The sequence below is a fragment of the Ruditapes philippinarum genome, unplaced genomic scaffold, assembly GCF_026571515.1.
Source record: "Ruditapes philippinarum isolate M1 unplaced genomic scaffold, ASM2657151v2 ctg9152_1_1_1_1, whole genome shotgun sequence".
Classification (NCBI taxonomy): domain Eukaryota; kingdom Metazoa; phylum Mollusca; class Bivalvia; order Venerida; family Veneridae; genus Ruditapes; species Ruditapes philippinarum.
The window spans coordinates 20,917-38,039 of NW_026858539.1; the positions used below are offsets into that span (position 1 = coordinate 20,917).

The 17,123-nt window shown below is 32.3% G+C and overlaps 3 protein-coding genes across 3 annotated transcripts in view; all 3 read left to right on the forward strand.

The window, feature by feature from the left end:
* Nucleotides 1–16,259, forward strand: part of LOC132753541 (recQ-like DNA helicase BLM) — a 32,935-nt gene extending 16,676 nt beyond the window's left edge. The window contains exons 10-23 of the mRNA XM_060744017.1: nucleotides 405–516; nucleotides 1,131–1,231; nucleotides 1,948–2,096; nucleotides 5,584–5,721; nucleotides 6,381–6,510; nucleotides 6,957–7,152; nucleotides 7,772–7,959; nucleotides 8,921–9,044; nucleotides 9,448–9,665; nucleotides 10,418–10,544; nucleotides 10,960–11,151; nucleotides 13,104–13,255; nucleotides 13,550–13,644; nucleotides 14,094–16,259. Of these exons, the coding sequence (XP_060600000.1) occupies nucleotides 405–516; nucleotides 1,131–1,231; nucleotides 1,948–2,096; nucleotides 5,584–5,721; nucleotides 6,381–6,510; nucleotides 6,957–7,152; nucleotides 7,772–7,959; nucleotides 8,921–9,044; nucleotides 9,448–9,665; nucleotides 10,418–10,544; nucleotides 10,960–11,151; nucleotides 13,104–13,255; nucleotides 13,550–13,644; nucleotides 14,094–14,268 (2,097 nt within the window). The 3' untranslated portion in view covers nucleotides 14,269–16,259. The remainder of the gene's footprint in view (nucleotides 1–404; nucleotides 517–1,130; nucleotides 1,232–1,947; nucleotides 2,097–5,583; nucleotides 5,722–6,380; nucleotides 6,511–6,956; nucleotides 7,153–7,771; nucleotides 7,960–8,920; nucleotides 9,045–9,447; nucleotides 9,666–10,417; nucleotides 10,545–10,959; nucleotides 11,152–13,103; nucleotides 13,256–13,549; nucleotides 13,645–14,093) is intronic.
* On the forward strand, nucleotides 2,247–3,746 carry LOC132753543 (tigger transposable element-derived protein 4-like). The gene has a single exon (XM_060744020.1). It carries the CDS (start codon nucleotides 2,812–2,814, stop codon nucleotides 3,367–3,369), a length of 558 nt encoding a protein of 185 aa, XP_060600003.1. The 5' UTR covers nucleotides 2,247–2,811; the 3' UTR covers nucleotides 3,370–3,746.
* Nucleotides 3,744–4,872, forward strand: LOC132753542 (tigger transposable element-derived protein 6-like; the record flags this gene model as incomplete). The annotated part of the gene is made up of 1 exon (XM_060744018.1): nucleotides 3,744–4,872. A coding segment is annotated over one exon (1,008 nt), but the record flags the coding sequence as incomplete, so codon positions are not given.
* Nucleotides 16,260–17,123: the final 864 nt, after the last annotated feature.

Below are 17,123 nucleotides of genomic sequence, written 5' to 3' on the forward strand. Positions count from 1 at the left end.
CTTTAAACTGTTGTTTGAATGTTTATTAATTTTTCTAGTATTGTCAAATACTAGTACATGTAGTTGCAATTCTTGCAAACTGGAAATCCCTCTGTAAATGAGAGATAATGGAAATTTCAAGACCTCTAATGTCCCATAGAACCAGATTTAGTAGTATTATTTAGTTCTCAACACGGAAATGTATTTAAATCACTGATCCCAAATGATCAAAAGAATATATCTTCTGAAATTAATTAGATTCGTTTTATTTAGTTATAAATGTGAATTGTTCATCATTACAATTTTTTTGTCATGCAGACTCTACTAACATGTTTATCTTCACTGAAGTTTAAGACAATTTTTGTAATATATACATTTTTATAAGGTAATATTTAGGTAATATAAAGATGGTTTTATAAATGTAGGTACCAGCAGGGCATTTGTCCAGTGATGTAAGTCTTAGTGAAGCTGACATGCTTTACAGAAAGTTATACAAGAGAGTGCCGGAGATACGGCTACTTTATGTTACACCAGAAAAAAAAAAAAAAAAAAAAAAAAAAAAAAAAAAAAAAAAAAAAAAAAAAAAAAAAAAAAAAAAAAAAAAAAAAAAAAAAAAAAAAAAAAAAAAAGGTTAGTTGTTACCCTTCACTGTATGTTTTATATAGAAATGTATTATACATTCATTGATATATCTGTGAATTTAAACAAACCAATCTTTGTCTGGAATCAGAAAAAAAGGTCACATGTAAAACTCAAATTCTAGAATATAGGTGCTCAGCCACAAACTACAAAGTTGTTAGGCCATAGAGGTTTAAGGCCACAAAGTATAAAGTTGTAAGGCCAAAAAGTATAATGGCATAAGGTCACAAAGTATAAGGATGTAAGGCCATAAAGTATTGAAAATGCAATGCCACAAAATATAATGGTGTAAGACCATAAAGAATTAAAGTTGTAAACTGTAAAGAATTAAAAGTGTAAGGCCACAAAGAATAATGCAGAGTAAGGACTATTGAAATTACCTGTAAATAATTAAATATGAAAATAATTTAATGAATTGAAAGCAGAACAAGATTTTTAAGGTATTATGTATTTATTTGATGACTTCTGCAATAAAGATATTTATAATTTGTTTATATATTTTATTAATTTATAGCTGTCTGCAAGTGAGAAGTTATTGAGTGTTTTAGAGAACCTGTACAGTAGAAAAGTGTTGGATAGATTTGTTATAGATGAAGCTCACTGTGTCAGTTCGGTAAGTGTTGATTTAAAAGCCCTTACAAGATGAATAGTTACATCTTAATGTCTTAGAGCAAGGGCCAGTAATAACAGATGTATGCCTTCATTGGAAAGTCATGCCAGCCTGTAATATGTCAACTATGTTTATGTCAGTCATGCAGTTCAGATTTGGTACCATTTACTACTTAATTTTTGTACTTTGGAATTAAAATCTGTTAAAATTTTATCAGATTGTTCATAATTTAACTCAAATCTTTTATGCAAATTTAGCAAAGTATGTGATATTAATGATATAGCAAAAGAATGATTCAATTTACAATAAAGAGTAGGGTTTTTTTTTTAGTGAAAGCAGAACTGTAAAGGTCATTTATATGGTTACTTTCCAGTTTTACTGGAATTCCTGCATGATCAAAGCATACACATTCTAATTCAAATGCATATTGTACAAGGATGGAATAAGAACAACATGTGTATTGTTACCATCTTTGTTTATATAAGAATATCTCCAGTAGTGTTTCTGTTAACAGTCTATAGATGGATAAGCTTCAAGTCACGTCTACATTTATTGTATTTAGATAAAAAGAGTAACTTGTAACTATTAAGTATTATAGAGAGCTTTGGATGAAATTAATTTCCTAGAAATAAACTTATGGTAGTTTATTATGAACATGTTGTCATCAAAATAAATTAATTGTTGGCTTTTACAATGTTAAAGCTATGTTTTTATTTCAGTGGGGACATGATTTTCGCCCTGATTACAAGAAGTTGGGAGTATTAAAGACAAAGTTTCCTGGTGTGCCACTGATGGCACTTACTGCTACAGCCACAATGAGAGTTAGAAAAGATATCTGTCATCAACTTCACATGAAAGATCCTAAATGGTGAATTTATCTTCTTTTTATATCAAAGAAAAGACAAAAGACAAACATATTTGTACATACAAACTGTAAGAAAGCAGCTCTTTTGCTAGAGTTTTGAATTTTATTCTGCGATGAAATGGCATAATTTGAGTTACAACCTTTTCCTATACAGTCAATCTTGCCCATGCGACCACGTGTATTAAGCGGTCATTTGTACTAAACGACCATTTTGAAATCCTCCCGTCGATAATCCCTATATAATTGCGTTGTGCTCAACGACTTTTGTCTTACGCGACCAGCGGCCATTCAAAGGCGGCAAATTTATTGATCTTTTTTGCTTTAAGCGACCGTAAAATAATAATATATCACAAATTGTCACTAATTTGTATAATAAAGGTCGACATACAATAGGTGCGAACGTCTGTAAACAAGTGCTAATTGCCATCCGCTTAAAAACTGTAAAGTAATAACCATGCATTATCGACTAATTAAAACGGCCTTCAATGACCGCATGCAGCCAATCACGATTAAGCTTTCTATTTACGGTTAGCGTGAAGGACCGCCTTTTTTCCTCTGCTCTGTGTAATTTAACCTTGTGTAGACTTTCATGAGCATATTCTATTTACATCTTAACATATTGTCGGTGTTGTACAAATTAATAATACGTCGTATAAAAATTGGATTATTTTGTGAACAGTGATAAATAGCTAACATTTGGATTATTTACTGTAAAATAATGTCGAAACGTAAAGTGCTGACTTTGGACGAACGCGTCTGTGTATTGGAACTGTCAAAAAATAAAAGTGCTCGAAAAATAGCCGATGAACTAGGTGTTGGGAAAACACAAATACAAAACATTCTGAAAAGAAAGGCGGAAGTATTGGAGGATGTGGAAAATAACGTTTCTGGGCACCGAAAACGTCTGAGACACACAACTGGAAATGAGGACATAAATGACCTTGTGTTCAAATGGTTTACAGATGTAACCGCCAGAAGAATGCCTGTGTCTGGTCCGCTTCTGCAGGCACAAGCTCTAAGATTTGCTCAAGAGTTGGGTGTTGAAACATTCAAAGCATCAACTGGGTGGTTAGCGTCTTTCCTTAAGAGAAATAATATTGTGTTAGGGACTATGTCTGGTGAAAGGGGAGATGTTGACAATGATGTTGTGAATGACTGGAAGTCAAAGCTACCAAATATCTGTGCTGGATACCATCCAAAAGACATATTCAACATGGACGAAACAGGGTTATTCTACAGAGATACAACCAGGAAGTCCTACCATTTTGAAAGGTAAAACAAAAAATATATCTACTAAGCAATGATTTTAGCAGGTCTAAAATTATTATCTTAGAAAAAGAAGAAAAAAATTATCAAACTTTATCTATACCACACTCCTCCCAACTTTATATCTAAAATAAGAGTTAAAATGTCTCGGACACTGATAATGTATTTGAAAAAAGCTAAACCATTATTCAACCAACATAGATGAAATTTCCATCCATATTTAAATCTTAAAAGTTCTACATAACTAAATCTGCGATTAAATCAAATGCACAACACTGATTATTTTTACATATTTTTCACACTAAATTTAAAAAAGTTATAAAATCAAATTCCAATCACATGTAAAATTTTTTATTGCTGTATGTCTTTATGTATTAATTATTAATTGCAGGAGATGAGCTAGCCGGTGGGAAGCGCTCTAAAGAGAGAATAACGGTAGCATTGTGTGCTTCCATGTCTGGTGAAAAGCTTAAGCCTCTAGTGATAGGCAAGTCCGCCAAACCGAGATGTTTCAGCAGGATAAAACCAGAAAGACTCCCAGTTACATATAGAAACAATAGGAAGGCATGGATGACTTCCGAGCTCATGATAGACTGGCTGAAATCGGTTGATCGTCAGATGAAAAGGTCAGGTCGTCACATTCTCATGTTCTTGGATAATGCTCCAGCTCATCCCAAGGTGACTTTAGACAATATCAAGTTAGTATTTCTTCCTGCTAATACTACGTCTGTTGCTCAGCCCATGGACCAAGGGATTATTCAAACCCTCAAACTGAAATACCGTAGTCGTCAGCTTAAATACATTCTAAGTCAAATGGAACATAGTGATAAAGTAGGTTCCACAATTCTTAGGGAGATATCAATTCTTGACGCAATCTACTGGATAAACGGGTCGTGGAAAGAAGTTGAAGCTTCTACTATTCAGAAGTGTTTCGCAAAATGTGGTTTCACTCAATTCAATGTGCAGGTAGATAATATTGACTGTGATGATAAAAGTGATAATGATGATGATGAGGTGCCACTTGCAGTTCTAAGACTGAGCAATGAGTTGTTTGGATGTACATTTAGTGACTTAGTGGACATTGATAAAGCAGTTCCAACATTTGACTTAAACACTGTTAACTGGGATAGGAATGCACGGGATATGATAAAAGAAATCAGAGACAGTAATAATGATGATGATGATGATGATGACAATGATGATATTCAAGAGACAGGTGCTATTATTAGTATGAGTGATGCAAATGAGATGTTGTATAAATTGAAAGAATTAGCATTGAGCAAAGGTCAAGACAAATGGCTCGAAAGCATAATGACTTTACAGGACAGTTTTGTGAGTTGTAGAGCTGAGGTTGATACAAAGCAATCAAAGATTAGTGACTTTTTCAAGTAAAGAGATGGTTACCATGAACTGTATTAAAAGTTATAAATAAAGGATAGTGCTACATTATTCACAATTCCAATGTAGCAAATGTAATTTTTGTAGAAAAAAAGTTATTATTGTAGCTTTATTGCTTGATGTTGTTGACTCATTAAAACAGATTATTAAAATAAAGTAATAAATTTATTAATTCATATCAGATCTTTTATATGTAAATGTCTTAATTTTCAAAGAATGTTGGAATATATGATGAAATAAAAATATTAAACTTTTAAACTGTTTCATTTCCTGGTTATGTTTTATTGATATTAGTTCATGCTATGACCCGTGAAAAATTGGTTGGAAAACCTAGTTTTGCATTAAGAGACCGTTTTATTAAGAGACCACTTTTGACCTCACCCTTGAGCGGTCTCTTATTACAAGATTGACTGTACTTTTGTTTCTTCATTGAATTCAGATAGTGTTAAATGTAATAACTTCTCTTTGGATGTAGTTTTTATGCCCCCACTACTTGGTGGGGGAGGGGGGGGGGGAGTATAGAATGGCCCTTGTCCATCCCTCTGTCACACTGTCAGTCCATTGACTGACAATGACAAAAAAGTGAAATGTTAGGGTATTCATGTCCTATGGACACATTTCTTGTTTTAAAGTATGCAAAGCCAATTTTTTGTAGTGTTAAATTGTTAGAGACTGGATTTAGAATGAAGAGAATTTACTTCAGTCAGTTCAGGTAGAAGTAAAACAAGGTATTAGCAATGTCTCTTGAAAGTTAGTTTCTTCTTGTTTTCAATTACTTAATACATTTGAATATAATTAAATACTTTAATAATTTTTCTGTATACAGGTTTACATCAAGCTTTAACCGGCCAAATCTGAAGTTTGAAGTTCGACCTAAGAAACCTTCAACAGCTACAAATGACATCATTAAGATGATCAAAGATGATTTCCCTGGGAAATGTGGAATTGTTTATTGTCTTTCAAGGTAAACTAATCTTTGTACAGCAAATGTTTGTTTAATATTATTTCCTGCCCCTACATGGACTGACCAATTATGGCATGTTGCTTCTGTCTTCTCTGTTTATTTGTCTGCATACAATTCAAGTTTGCCATGACATCTTCATTTCATAAGATATAGCCGTCCAGGTTTGACAGAAAATATCTTTGAATTAGAGCTTCATTTGGATTTTTTGACTATTAAATGACATATTCCATCAAGAAAAATAAAAAAATCCTTTAACTACTGCTTTTTCCTCCTACTTCGCACATTAAATAGAGCTTTTGATTTGTAATTCAGGAGTCACTGGTTCAATCCTCGGTCATGGTGAAATTATTCCATTACAAGTGATCTTGGACATTGAATCATTTGATTCCCACGGCTGATTCAGAAATTATGTGAGATAAGTAGTTGGTCACTTGCAGAGAAATTGATAATTACTGGTTAGTTATCCGAAATGCCAATATACGACTTAAAATATGTTAAAACCAGTGTGTAAACCAACCAATTTCTGATATTTATTTATAGATTAGTTGTTTAGAATCAAAGAAAGTCAATAGAAGGTTTATTTTAAAGTATAAACCCAGGCGTACCTTTTACTCCAGCTTGTTGTACTAAAAGATAATATGCATTTGTTAAAATTACAGGAAGGAATGTGATGATGTAGCGAAGGCATTAAGTAAAGCAGGTATATTATCAGTATCGTATCATGCTGGACTGACGGATGGAGAGAGAACTATGATACAGGAAAAATGGATCCAGGGTAACAGATGTAAGGTCAGTATAGGCAAATCAATTAGGCAGTTTGGGTAGATTAATTAGGGCTCTTATTTAACACTTGCAAACCTTTACAAAGCAAACAAAATATGAGAAAAGCAAAGGCATAAAATGTAAATATATACATAAATTGTTGCCAATTTTAAAGGATAAAAAATGGTTAAAAAAATTAAAGATATCAGAAAGTTCATTTTAGTTTTTGCAAGTTAAATGTTAAAACTAGCAAAAATTTACAAAAGAAGTTACATTCTTGCCCTGTGAAGTATGTGATGGTTTAACATTTATTATAAAACTGTTAAATTTGTCCACTAAGAGATGACATAATGTGATCAGGAGCACTTTAAAATTAATTCAACTTACAACTGATACTTAGTTTCAAAAGAATTGATACTTCTAGAATAAAGATACAGATAAATGTCGTATGTTACAATGTTTTTGTGTTACAGGTAATATGTGCAACGATTGCCTTTGGTATGGGTATAGACAAGCCGGACGTCAGGTTCGTGATCCACTACTCTCTACCTAAATCTGTGGAAGGATATTACCAGGAGGCGGGTCGTGCCGGACGTGACGGTCTCCTAGCATACTGTATACTACTGTACACATACCAGGATGTTAAACGTCTACGTAGAATCATAGAAAGTAGGCAGTTTAAATCAATTATATTTTAAATTTGAAACTGTTTTCCTCTTTTAAAATCATATTTCACTGTATGTTACATATTTAATAGTTAACTATTGAGCGTTAATACAAATATATCTATATAAATGAATAGTGTCAATGTTTTTAAAGTTTCTTGTAGCTTGTTGAAGTGTACGTCTAAAGCAGCTTGGTCATTTTCTTTTCGTTTTTTGTTTGAAATGAATGCTTCTGTTGACAGCAGCAACTTAAAGTACGCTTTTCTGCTGTTTTGACAGTATTAAAGTATTTCATGAGTTATATTTTGTTGTAGCACAGAATTCTTAAATATTCCAAACATATATATGAGATTCTGATGAAAAAATAAACCTTAAGAAAGGAAAAACCTCAAAACAACTGAAATGAAACCACAAGAAGAAAGATGAATTAATAAAAAATATGAATGTTTTATATGCTTTTCTAGCATTTAATTGTAGAATGTAGTCATGGACAACAAAGCAAAGTGAATGTTTTTGAATTGATTGATATAATATGATAATAGTTCATTAGTGTATGGTACAATAATAAATTATTGTAGTGCATGTGGTAACATTATGGTTACAAGATTTATATATAATTACAGTGGATCAGAGTGCTACGTACGAGTCCAAGCGTGTTCATATAGACAACTTGTTCAGGATGATTCAATACTGTGAGAATGTAGCCGACTGTCGCAGGTCTCAACTTCTCACTTATTTTGGAGAGATGGGGTTTGACAGAACTCAGTGCAGTCAAGTTAAACAAGCTATATGTGATAATTGTGTCTCAAAGGTAATTATACTGGTACATGTATACTGTATATGTTGATATTTCCGCATGTCGAAAAGTTAGCAAATTTTAAATTCCAGACATTTCGCATGAGGAAACATCAGTGAATCGTGCAAATTGAAATGAATGACAGGTTGGTTGATATTTACACTTGAGGAAATTTTAGCGATTTTTGTCAGTTTGCGAAAAACGCCAATATTTCTGCATCGCTAACTTAACCACTTATACAGTATGTTTTTCTAGAAGACAACAAGTTTTGATATTGTAACCTTTTAATGAGCTGTATTTCTTAAATGGACATGTCCAGCTTCCATACTGGGAACTGTCTATTGTCAATTTTAGGGATATCAAGATGAAGAATTAAAATAAGTCTGCCAACAGTATAAAGCTAGGTCAGACTGCATGGAAACTGGTATGCAGGCTGGCCTGTTTCTATACTGGTGGCAAAAGCTACACACTTGGTTCCAGTGGAGTAAAGGTTAAATACATTATATCATACCTGTAATTAGTCACTTGGGGTGTCCTTGACCAAGTGGTTAAGGTCCTTGACTTCAACCACTTGCCCCTCACCTGATGGGTTTGAATCCTGACAGATACTTTGAATTCTTTCATGTGAGGAGGCTATCCAGCTAGCTTTTGGAACGTCAGTGGTTCTACTCAGGTGCCTGTTTGTGTCTTCCTCCACCACTAGAGCTGGAAAGTCACCATATTACCTGTACTGTGTTGATGTGATGTAAAACCAAACCAAAAATACAAAATTAGTGACTTCTATGAAGTCACTACATAGAATCATTTTCTTTCAATCATTTGCACTAAGCATGAATCAAGATTATTATTTAGAATTACTATAAGACTTTTAAGTTGGTTATCAGATAGTTGTTGTGTATTTCATTATACACGTACATTAGCATATTTTTGAGTGAGACCTAATCTTGATGGTTCGAATATATGAAATCTATTTCAGGAGACATTTAAACTACGAGATGTAACAGAAGATGTGAAAGCTATTATACGATGTGTGAAAGATCTTACCTCAACCAGGAGAAACAGTGATTATACACTCATACACTTTGTGGAAATGTTTAAAGGTAATAATTATATTTCTTGATACTGCACATTTGTAATATTACTTTTCATTGGATACTCATGACATTTATATAGTTTTATATACATGGCTACTGTCAAGTTTTCCTAATAAAAAAGTTTGCTATATTTTGAATTGGTTATAAAGATTTTTTACAGGTTATATGACAGTATATAAATGGTTGTTTGCAGTATAATCCCCACCTAGCAGCCTGGGTTATATTTATATCATCTATATAGGGCCATATAACCTGTCAATATTTTTACACATGTATGTTGACATGATAAGTGATTGAATTGACATTGTGTAAAAAAATTTAGTACAGAAAATTTGGTTAAGATATTAAATAAGGTCAAAAATTATTATGTTTATCAGCTAGTAAGTTGTCATTTTGTTCTATAAAACAGGTTCAAAGAACAGTAAAATCACAGAGGCTGGTCATGACAAACATCCCATGCATGGTCGAGGCTCGGCATATAGTAGACAGGATGCTGATAGATTGTTACGTAAACTTGTCATCGATGGTGTACTGATGGAAGAATTGAAAATCACTGCCATGGAACATACTGCATGTTACATCAGATTGGGTAGAAAATCTCAGGATGTTTTGAATGGGAAGCTTAAGGTATGATATATGACAGGAGACAAAAGTGTAATATGTTTGTTAAAGTCTTGACAAATTAAATTAGTAGCAGTATAGCATTCAACAATAAAAATTTAAGGAAAACAATGCTGAAGTAAAATTCATGTATATAAAGCATTTCTTATTTTTTCTTTATTTAGTTTTTAGAAGAATTAAAAAATAAATTGGCCCCAAATTTCCTATACAACATTTAAGAAGTAGACATGTTTTCATAGGACACAGATGTCCTAATATTTTCTGTACTTCTTACGTTCTTAATTTCAAATATGCACTATATTGCTGCCTTAAAACTTATAAATATCTATAAACACCATATAAAAGTAACAGTAAAATATGCCAATATATGGTGCATGTTGTGGTGGCATCTGTCACCTATGAACATGTGTCAGAGCTCTCACTTTCTGTTTTTTAAGGAACATTACATGTAAGAAGGGGAATTTCCATGTCCTTTGCCCTTGTAGGAGACATTTCAAGCCATTCTTGTTGCACACAATACTCGGGTTGATATTTATTTACATATTTTATTTTGAAAAACAAAAAAATTTGAATGAATAAAACAGTAAATAAACACAATGTGTGCTTTCCTTAGACAGGAGCTATTGGTTAGCCTGTTTGGTTACAAATCAATCAGAAATGATATTTTCTTACATTTTCTGATGAGGATCATTCTATAGTATAAGTATGATGGCTATTGGTATAATGTAAGTTACTTCATTAATTTTTAATGACCACAGATAGAGTTACAAGTACAGGAGAACCGTAAGAAGAAGGAAATAAAGATTGGTACTGAACCAGTCAGTGAGAAGGCAAGACTGATAGAAACTTGTTATGAAGAACTGAAAACATTAGCCGAAGAAATAGGTAAGATGATTTGAATCAATTGTTGAGAAATATTTATAATTTATTAAAGAGACTGGAAATATTGTTTTGATGCTTGTGTGCCATTCTGGGCTAATAACTTGTGTGTAAAATTTCAGATCATTTATTTACTTTGTTTTAGTTAATAAAAATCTTATTGATATTGTTGCTATAATAATTTTACTTCACATTTGTAAAAAATTTAGACAGTTCACTTTAAACAGCTCCTTACTTTGCTTATTTCAATAGTTTGTCTATAATATGATTGTATTTAATGAAGACGTGCAAAAATAGTGGACACTTTTGTTAACCAGTTACTATCTTAACAGGGAAACATATGCTTTTGTATTACCTTTCTTAGTTTAAAGGGTTGATGTAGTATTTTGTTAACACATTTACTATTACAATTTATTTGTAGTGAGGGAGAAATCAGGACATATAAACTTTTTCAACATTTTCTCGCACAACTTACTACGTGTAATGTCGGAGAAACTACCAACAACAGAGACGGAGTTGTTGACATGTGAGGGAATGACGATGAACAAGTTGAGACAATATCAGGCAGAGCGGTTCCTCAATGTCACCAATAATTATGCTGCTTTAATTAACGGTAAGTAACAAAATCTCGTACACAATATGTATCTTTAATAGATGTTATCCGAAACTCGACAAAATGCGGGTTTTTCCAAGATAATCCCCAGCATAAACAAACTTCTACCATTACATCTTCACAGAAAACTACCGGTCACAATAGATTTTTCAACCTGTTGCGCTTATTTTTGAAGCTGTCAATGTAAAGTTTGTTTGTATTTGCTGGGAAAAACCCAAAATATTCTTAATTCCAAAGTGAGTCTATTATAAGAAAATTTGAGCTGGTTTTGTATAATGATTATGTTAAAAGTCGTCCAAGTAACCAAGTACTCAATCAGAAAAATTAGCAAGTACTCAAGTACTGAAATTGGTACTTGTTGCCATCCCTAGTAAATATCAAATACAAACTTCTTTCTTTAATCCTTAGTGAAATGTTAAAAGTTGTTGTCAGGAATAGAACATACAAATGGACAGCATCCGATTCACATTACTATAGTGATCTTACTGTTATTATACCCCCAAAAACGAAGTTTGGGGGGGTATATAGGAGTCACCCGGTGGTCGGTTGGTCGGTCGGTCCAGACGTCCGTTGCATTTTCCTTGTCCGGACCATAACTTGAAGACTAATGGTTGGAATTCAATATAACTACATACAATGGTCAAGCACATTGAGAGGAAGTGCAGTGCACAAGAACCATAACTCTATCTTGACTAATTACAGAGTTATTGCCCTTTGTTACTTTTCCTTGTCCGGGGCATAACTTGAAAATTACTGGTTGGAATTCAAAACAACTTCATACAATTGTCAAACACAGTAAGGGGAAGTGCAGTGCATAAGAACCATAACTCTATCTAAAGTAATTACAGAGTTATTGCCCTTTGTTACTTTTCCATTGCTTTCTTTTGTCCGGAGTATAACTTGAAGACTAATTGTTGGAATTCAATATAACTTCATACAATGGTCAAGCACATTGAGAGGAAGTGCAGTGCACAAGAACCATAACTCCATCTTGACTAATTACAGAGTTACTGCCCTTTGTTACTTTTCCATTGCTTTTTTTTGTCCGGAGCATAACTTGAAGACTAATGGTTGGAATTCAATATAACTTCATACAATGGTCAAGCACATTGAGAGGAAGTGCAGTGCACAAGAACCATAACTCCATCTTGACAAATTACAGAGTTATTGCCCTTTGTTACTTTTCCTTGTCCAGAGCATAACTTGAAAACTACTGTTTGGAATTCAATACAACTTCATACAGTTGTCAAGGACATTAAAAGGAAGTGCAGTGCATAAGAGCCATAACTCCATTTTGACAAAATACAGAGTTACTGCCCTTTGATACTTTTCCTTGTCTGGAGCATAACTTAAAACATACTGGTTGAAATTCAAAACAACTTCATACAATGGTCAAGCACAAAAAGAGGAAGTGCAGTGCACAAGAACTATAACTCCATCTACAGTATTTATAGAGTTATTGCCCTTTGTTCCTTTTCTTTGTCTTTCTGGACTTATTACAGAGTAATTCAATAAAACTTCATCAATGGCCAACCACATTGCAAGGAAATGCAATATACAAGAACCACAACTATCTTTAATTGCCCACAACCATAACTCTATATTTCAATTCTTTTACAAGATATTCTGTTACTAGTAACATCCTCATTTCCGAAGCAGTCTTGTGGGGGTATTAATCACATTTAGTGATAGTTCTAGTCTTAATTTAGGAGAGGAAATTGATTACTGGCCGTCTGGTTTCACACCCTGTCAGGGGCAAGTCGATGTTTCCGTGAGCAAGAAACTTTAAACTAATTGCTTAGTACTGGTTGGTTCCAGGAACAGATTTGAGAGTAATAAGCTTTCAACATAATCAAACTAAAATAAATTTGTATGAACTAATAGAAGAGTAAAAAATGCTAGTAATGTGTACAAGTTGTAGTTAAGGTTTTTGTTTCTGATTTATTTACTAGCTTTACAAGAGACAGAACAGGTTACTGAAGATAGTGATCCTGAAGAATGGTTAACATCTACAACCTCCGACTACTTTCCTAGTTCTAATACATCAAATTACTCACGAGGGGGGCGTGGCAGGGGTAGAAGTCGAGGCGGAGGAAATAAAAAGGTTAGTTTTGTGATGTGTATTCTACTTTTTAATAAAGACCTTAAAATATTTGATAACAAGAGACAGAACTGATTAAATATAATCTTAATGTCTGAACTAAAAAGATGATTTTCATACTGATAGTTGGATTTATACACAGATCATCTACTTCACCAGTGACAGGTGGATTGTTGCTTTAGAAAATCATCTGTTGTAAACAAATGTACAATTTCAAAATATATTATGATTATAATTTCTCTTGTCTTTCTGATTTTGGTTACATAAAGGTATATATTGTAACATGTTATTTTCCAGCCATTTTTTCGTAAGAAGAAGGCAACAACAGGTAAGGCTGCAAGTAAAGGAGGATATGGTAAAAAGAAGTCTGCAAGTTCTACAACTACAACAAGGTACACTATATTTTATATACATTTTGTATTACCACAATAACATCCTAGTCAGTTCTGTTTGAAATAAATAAATCTTACACTAATTCAATTAAAATGGGATTGCACACCCCTGAAAGTAAGAAAAAATTTTCAAAGTATTTGTGCTTTTAAATTGATAATGACTATGCTGAAACATTGTCATGTTAATATTTCTTTTATACAACTGCAAAATATTTGTTTAGCAAATTGTAGCCAGGCACAAAGCAATAAAGACTGATCATAAAAAAAATGCTGTTTGATGTTGTTGTATTTTTATTTTTACATGTGTATTTAGCCTCAAAAGTGTCCAAAATATTAGTAAAATTTAAAAAGCTTTTAGTTGGCTTTTCATTTAAATTCAATTATTCCTTAATAGATACTGATTACAATGATTTGATTTTTATGTGATATTTTTATTTTTGTAACTTCAGCTCTGGGGGTTCAGGCTGGTTCTCAAAGACCTCGTCTGGTTCTTCTCTCAATCAGTTCCAGTATAAGAGTTCAGCGGCTCCCAGTAGACCAGGTACCAGTGGTCGTCCTGGCATGATGCCAGTTCCTGCACCCAAAAGATCTTTTCTGTCAACTGGAGGGCAGTTCTTTGGATGAAATTTTTTTATCAATGAAAATCAGTGCCAAATCTCACCTCTATGCTATCTCAAAATCTCTTTGAAGATGGTAGAAAAAAGTTAATGCTAGATGACGGCCAGGGCAAGATTAACTTTCAGAGAGGATATTTGCTATATATAGAGCTAGAGAGATTATTAGTGACTTCATAAATATCCAATTAGATAGATAATTGATGTTCTAAAAACATTTAATTGATGTAATGGAACAATTTTTAAAACAACAAAGTGGTGTATAAGACACATTATTAAATGTTAAAATGATTGTCATAGTGATTGATTGTTTTAGTTCCGATATCGTTTTTATATTTTAAGAAATATTTTAAATGTTCAACAAATAGACCGTCAACATTTTTTTACAAACTCAGGAAGTTAGGTTTGTGTGTATTGAAAATATGTATGGTTAAAGCAGATACAAATATAACATATAAAATATTGTTTTGAGCTATTTAAATGAAGAAAAGATAATATGATTTGAATAGATACATGTATATAAAAACATTTGGTAAAATTCCTTGTCAGATGATTTAACTGTACTTAAAGCGTTTTGTTGACCTTTATGTCAGATTAAAGTAGTTGTATAAATAATGTTAGTCAATGTAATATAGCAACATAGATTTTGATTTAATAAATTTTAGCAATAGATTGTTATGGTAACAAGATAAAAATTTTGCTAAAAAGTGATTCTCGGAACTTATTATCAGAAATTCATACAAGGAGAACTGATTTAACTGAAACACTAGTTAATTACTTGTCAGTAACTGAATAAGAAAATCACCCATTAGCCACTGATTCACTACTTTAGTTAATTACCTGTCAGTTACTAAATCACAACAGTAAGTGAATCACTAGTTTAGAAAATCACCCACTAGCCACTGATTCACTACTTTAGTTAATTACCTGTCAGTTACTGAATCACAAGGTTAATAGCCTGTCAGTTACTGTAATAGCCTGTCAGTTACTGAATCACTAGTTACCTGTTGGTAACTTAATCATTAGTTAAATTGATTACCTATCAGTAGCTGAATAACTTGTTTGGTTAGTTGCCAGTGAGTCTTTGTATCTCTAGAACAGTTAATTACCTGTCAATAACTGAATCACTAGTTAAGTTAATTACCTTTTAGAAACTGAATCACTAGTTAAGTTAATTACCTGTCTGTAACTGAATCACTAGGTAATTACCTGTCAGTTACTGAATCACTAGTTAATTACCTGTCAGTATCTGAATCACTAGTTAATACCTTTAAGGAACTGAATCACTACAACAGTTAATTACCTTTCAGTAACTGAATCACTAGTTAATTACCTGTCAGTAACTGAATCACTTGTTAATTACCTTTTAGGAACTGAATCACTAGAACAGTTAATTACCTTTCAGTAACTGAATCACTTGTTAATTACCTTTTAGGAACTGAATCACTAGAACAGTTAATTACCTTTCAGTAACTGAATCACTTGTTAATTACCTTTTAGGAACTGAATCACTAGAACAGTTAATTACCTATCAGTGACTGAATCACTAGGTTAATTACCTATCAGTAACTGAATCACTATTTTATAAATTGCCTGTCAGTGTTATGTAGTTGATTCAAATCTATGATTGCAATGAGGTCAAAATGTATGGCTAACCTAAACCGAAATTATAGTTATTAATACATGATTGTACTTTTTCTCAAAATTCATTTTATTGGAGAATATAAAACTGTATTAAATTTCTCTTGACATAAAAAGATTTATATCTAAGCAATTAGGAGGCATTATTTTACTTTTTATTTTTCAGACTAATCATCTGAAAAAAGTGGGCATTTTAATAGTAACTGAGGATTAGATGATATTATTTGTATCTTAGTTTTTTTTTATTATGCATAAAATTTTAGTTAGTTTTACAATTTATTTGTTTTATCTTATTTTAATTGACTATATTTTGTTGTATCACTGTATTTTACATTGTTATTAAATGTTTTAAATGATTAAGTTATTGTTAAATATCTTAACTACCACCTTTTATTGATACCCTCATTTTCCCGTTCCCTACTAGTGATTGTATTGTAAGAGACTGAAGGCATTATTATGTAATACATGGTGGCTTTCAAGTCACCTGTATGTACTACTCTTGAACTGTACTGTACATACTTTTTATGTTTATACTTTATGGAATTTTAATAAAGGTAAAATTTCACCACATGGACGTCAAAATTATGTCTGGTAAAATGTCTGGAATTCTGTATTCCTAAAAGTTTGAAGACTGAATGGACCACCCTCTTTACAAAACACAGAACATAGCCTCTTGTTAAGAAATTTGTTATGGCCTAACTACATTGTACTTAGATTTGTCCTTGTCATGCTGTCCATCCATGGCCTGGAAAAAAAATGGTGCAATGTTAGGGCATCTGTGTCATATGAACACATTTCTAGTTTCTAAATATGCAGCTTGCACGTATATAAATTGCTCTTTATTATCAACAATAATCAAAGGGGCTTAAATGTGCTATTAAAGTAACTCCACTGACAACCTAAAAACATTAAATTTGAATTTCTTACTAAGATCAGCTGGAGCTCTTAAAACAGTAAGATATGTAAAATATATCTAAGAAATATTCTTGAAATAAATTAAAAATTGTATTTTTGTGCTATTCTTAGCTAAATTTGAGTGAAAGATTTACAAAAGATTTCCAGTTTTGGGTAATGCTTCAATAATCATTCTGGAGAAATGTACATGTAGTTAACAAATGACTATAAATTTTGCACACAAGTTATTGGTGTAGACCTACAACAAAATTAATGGAAAATTCATCTAATCAACTTATATCCAGTCCTGTCATGTCGAAAAAAGCTCAG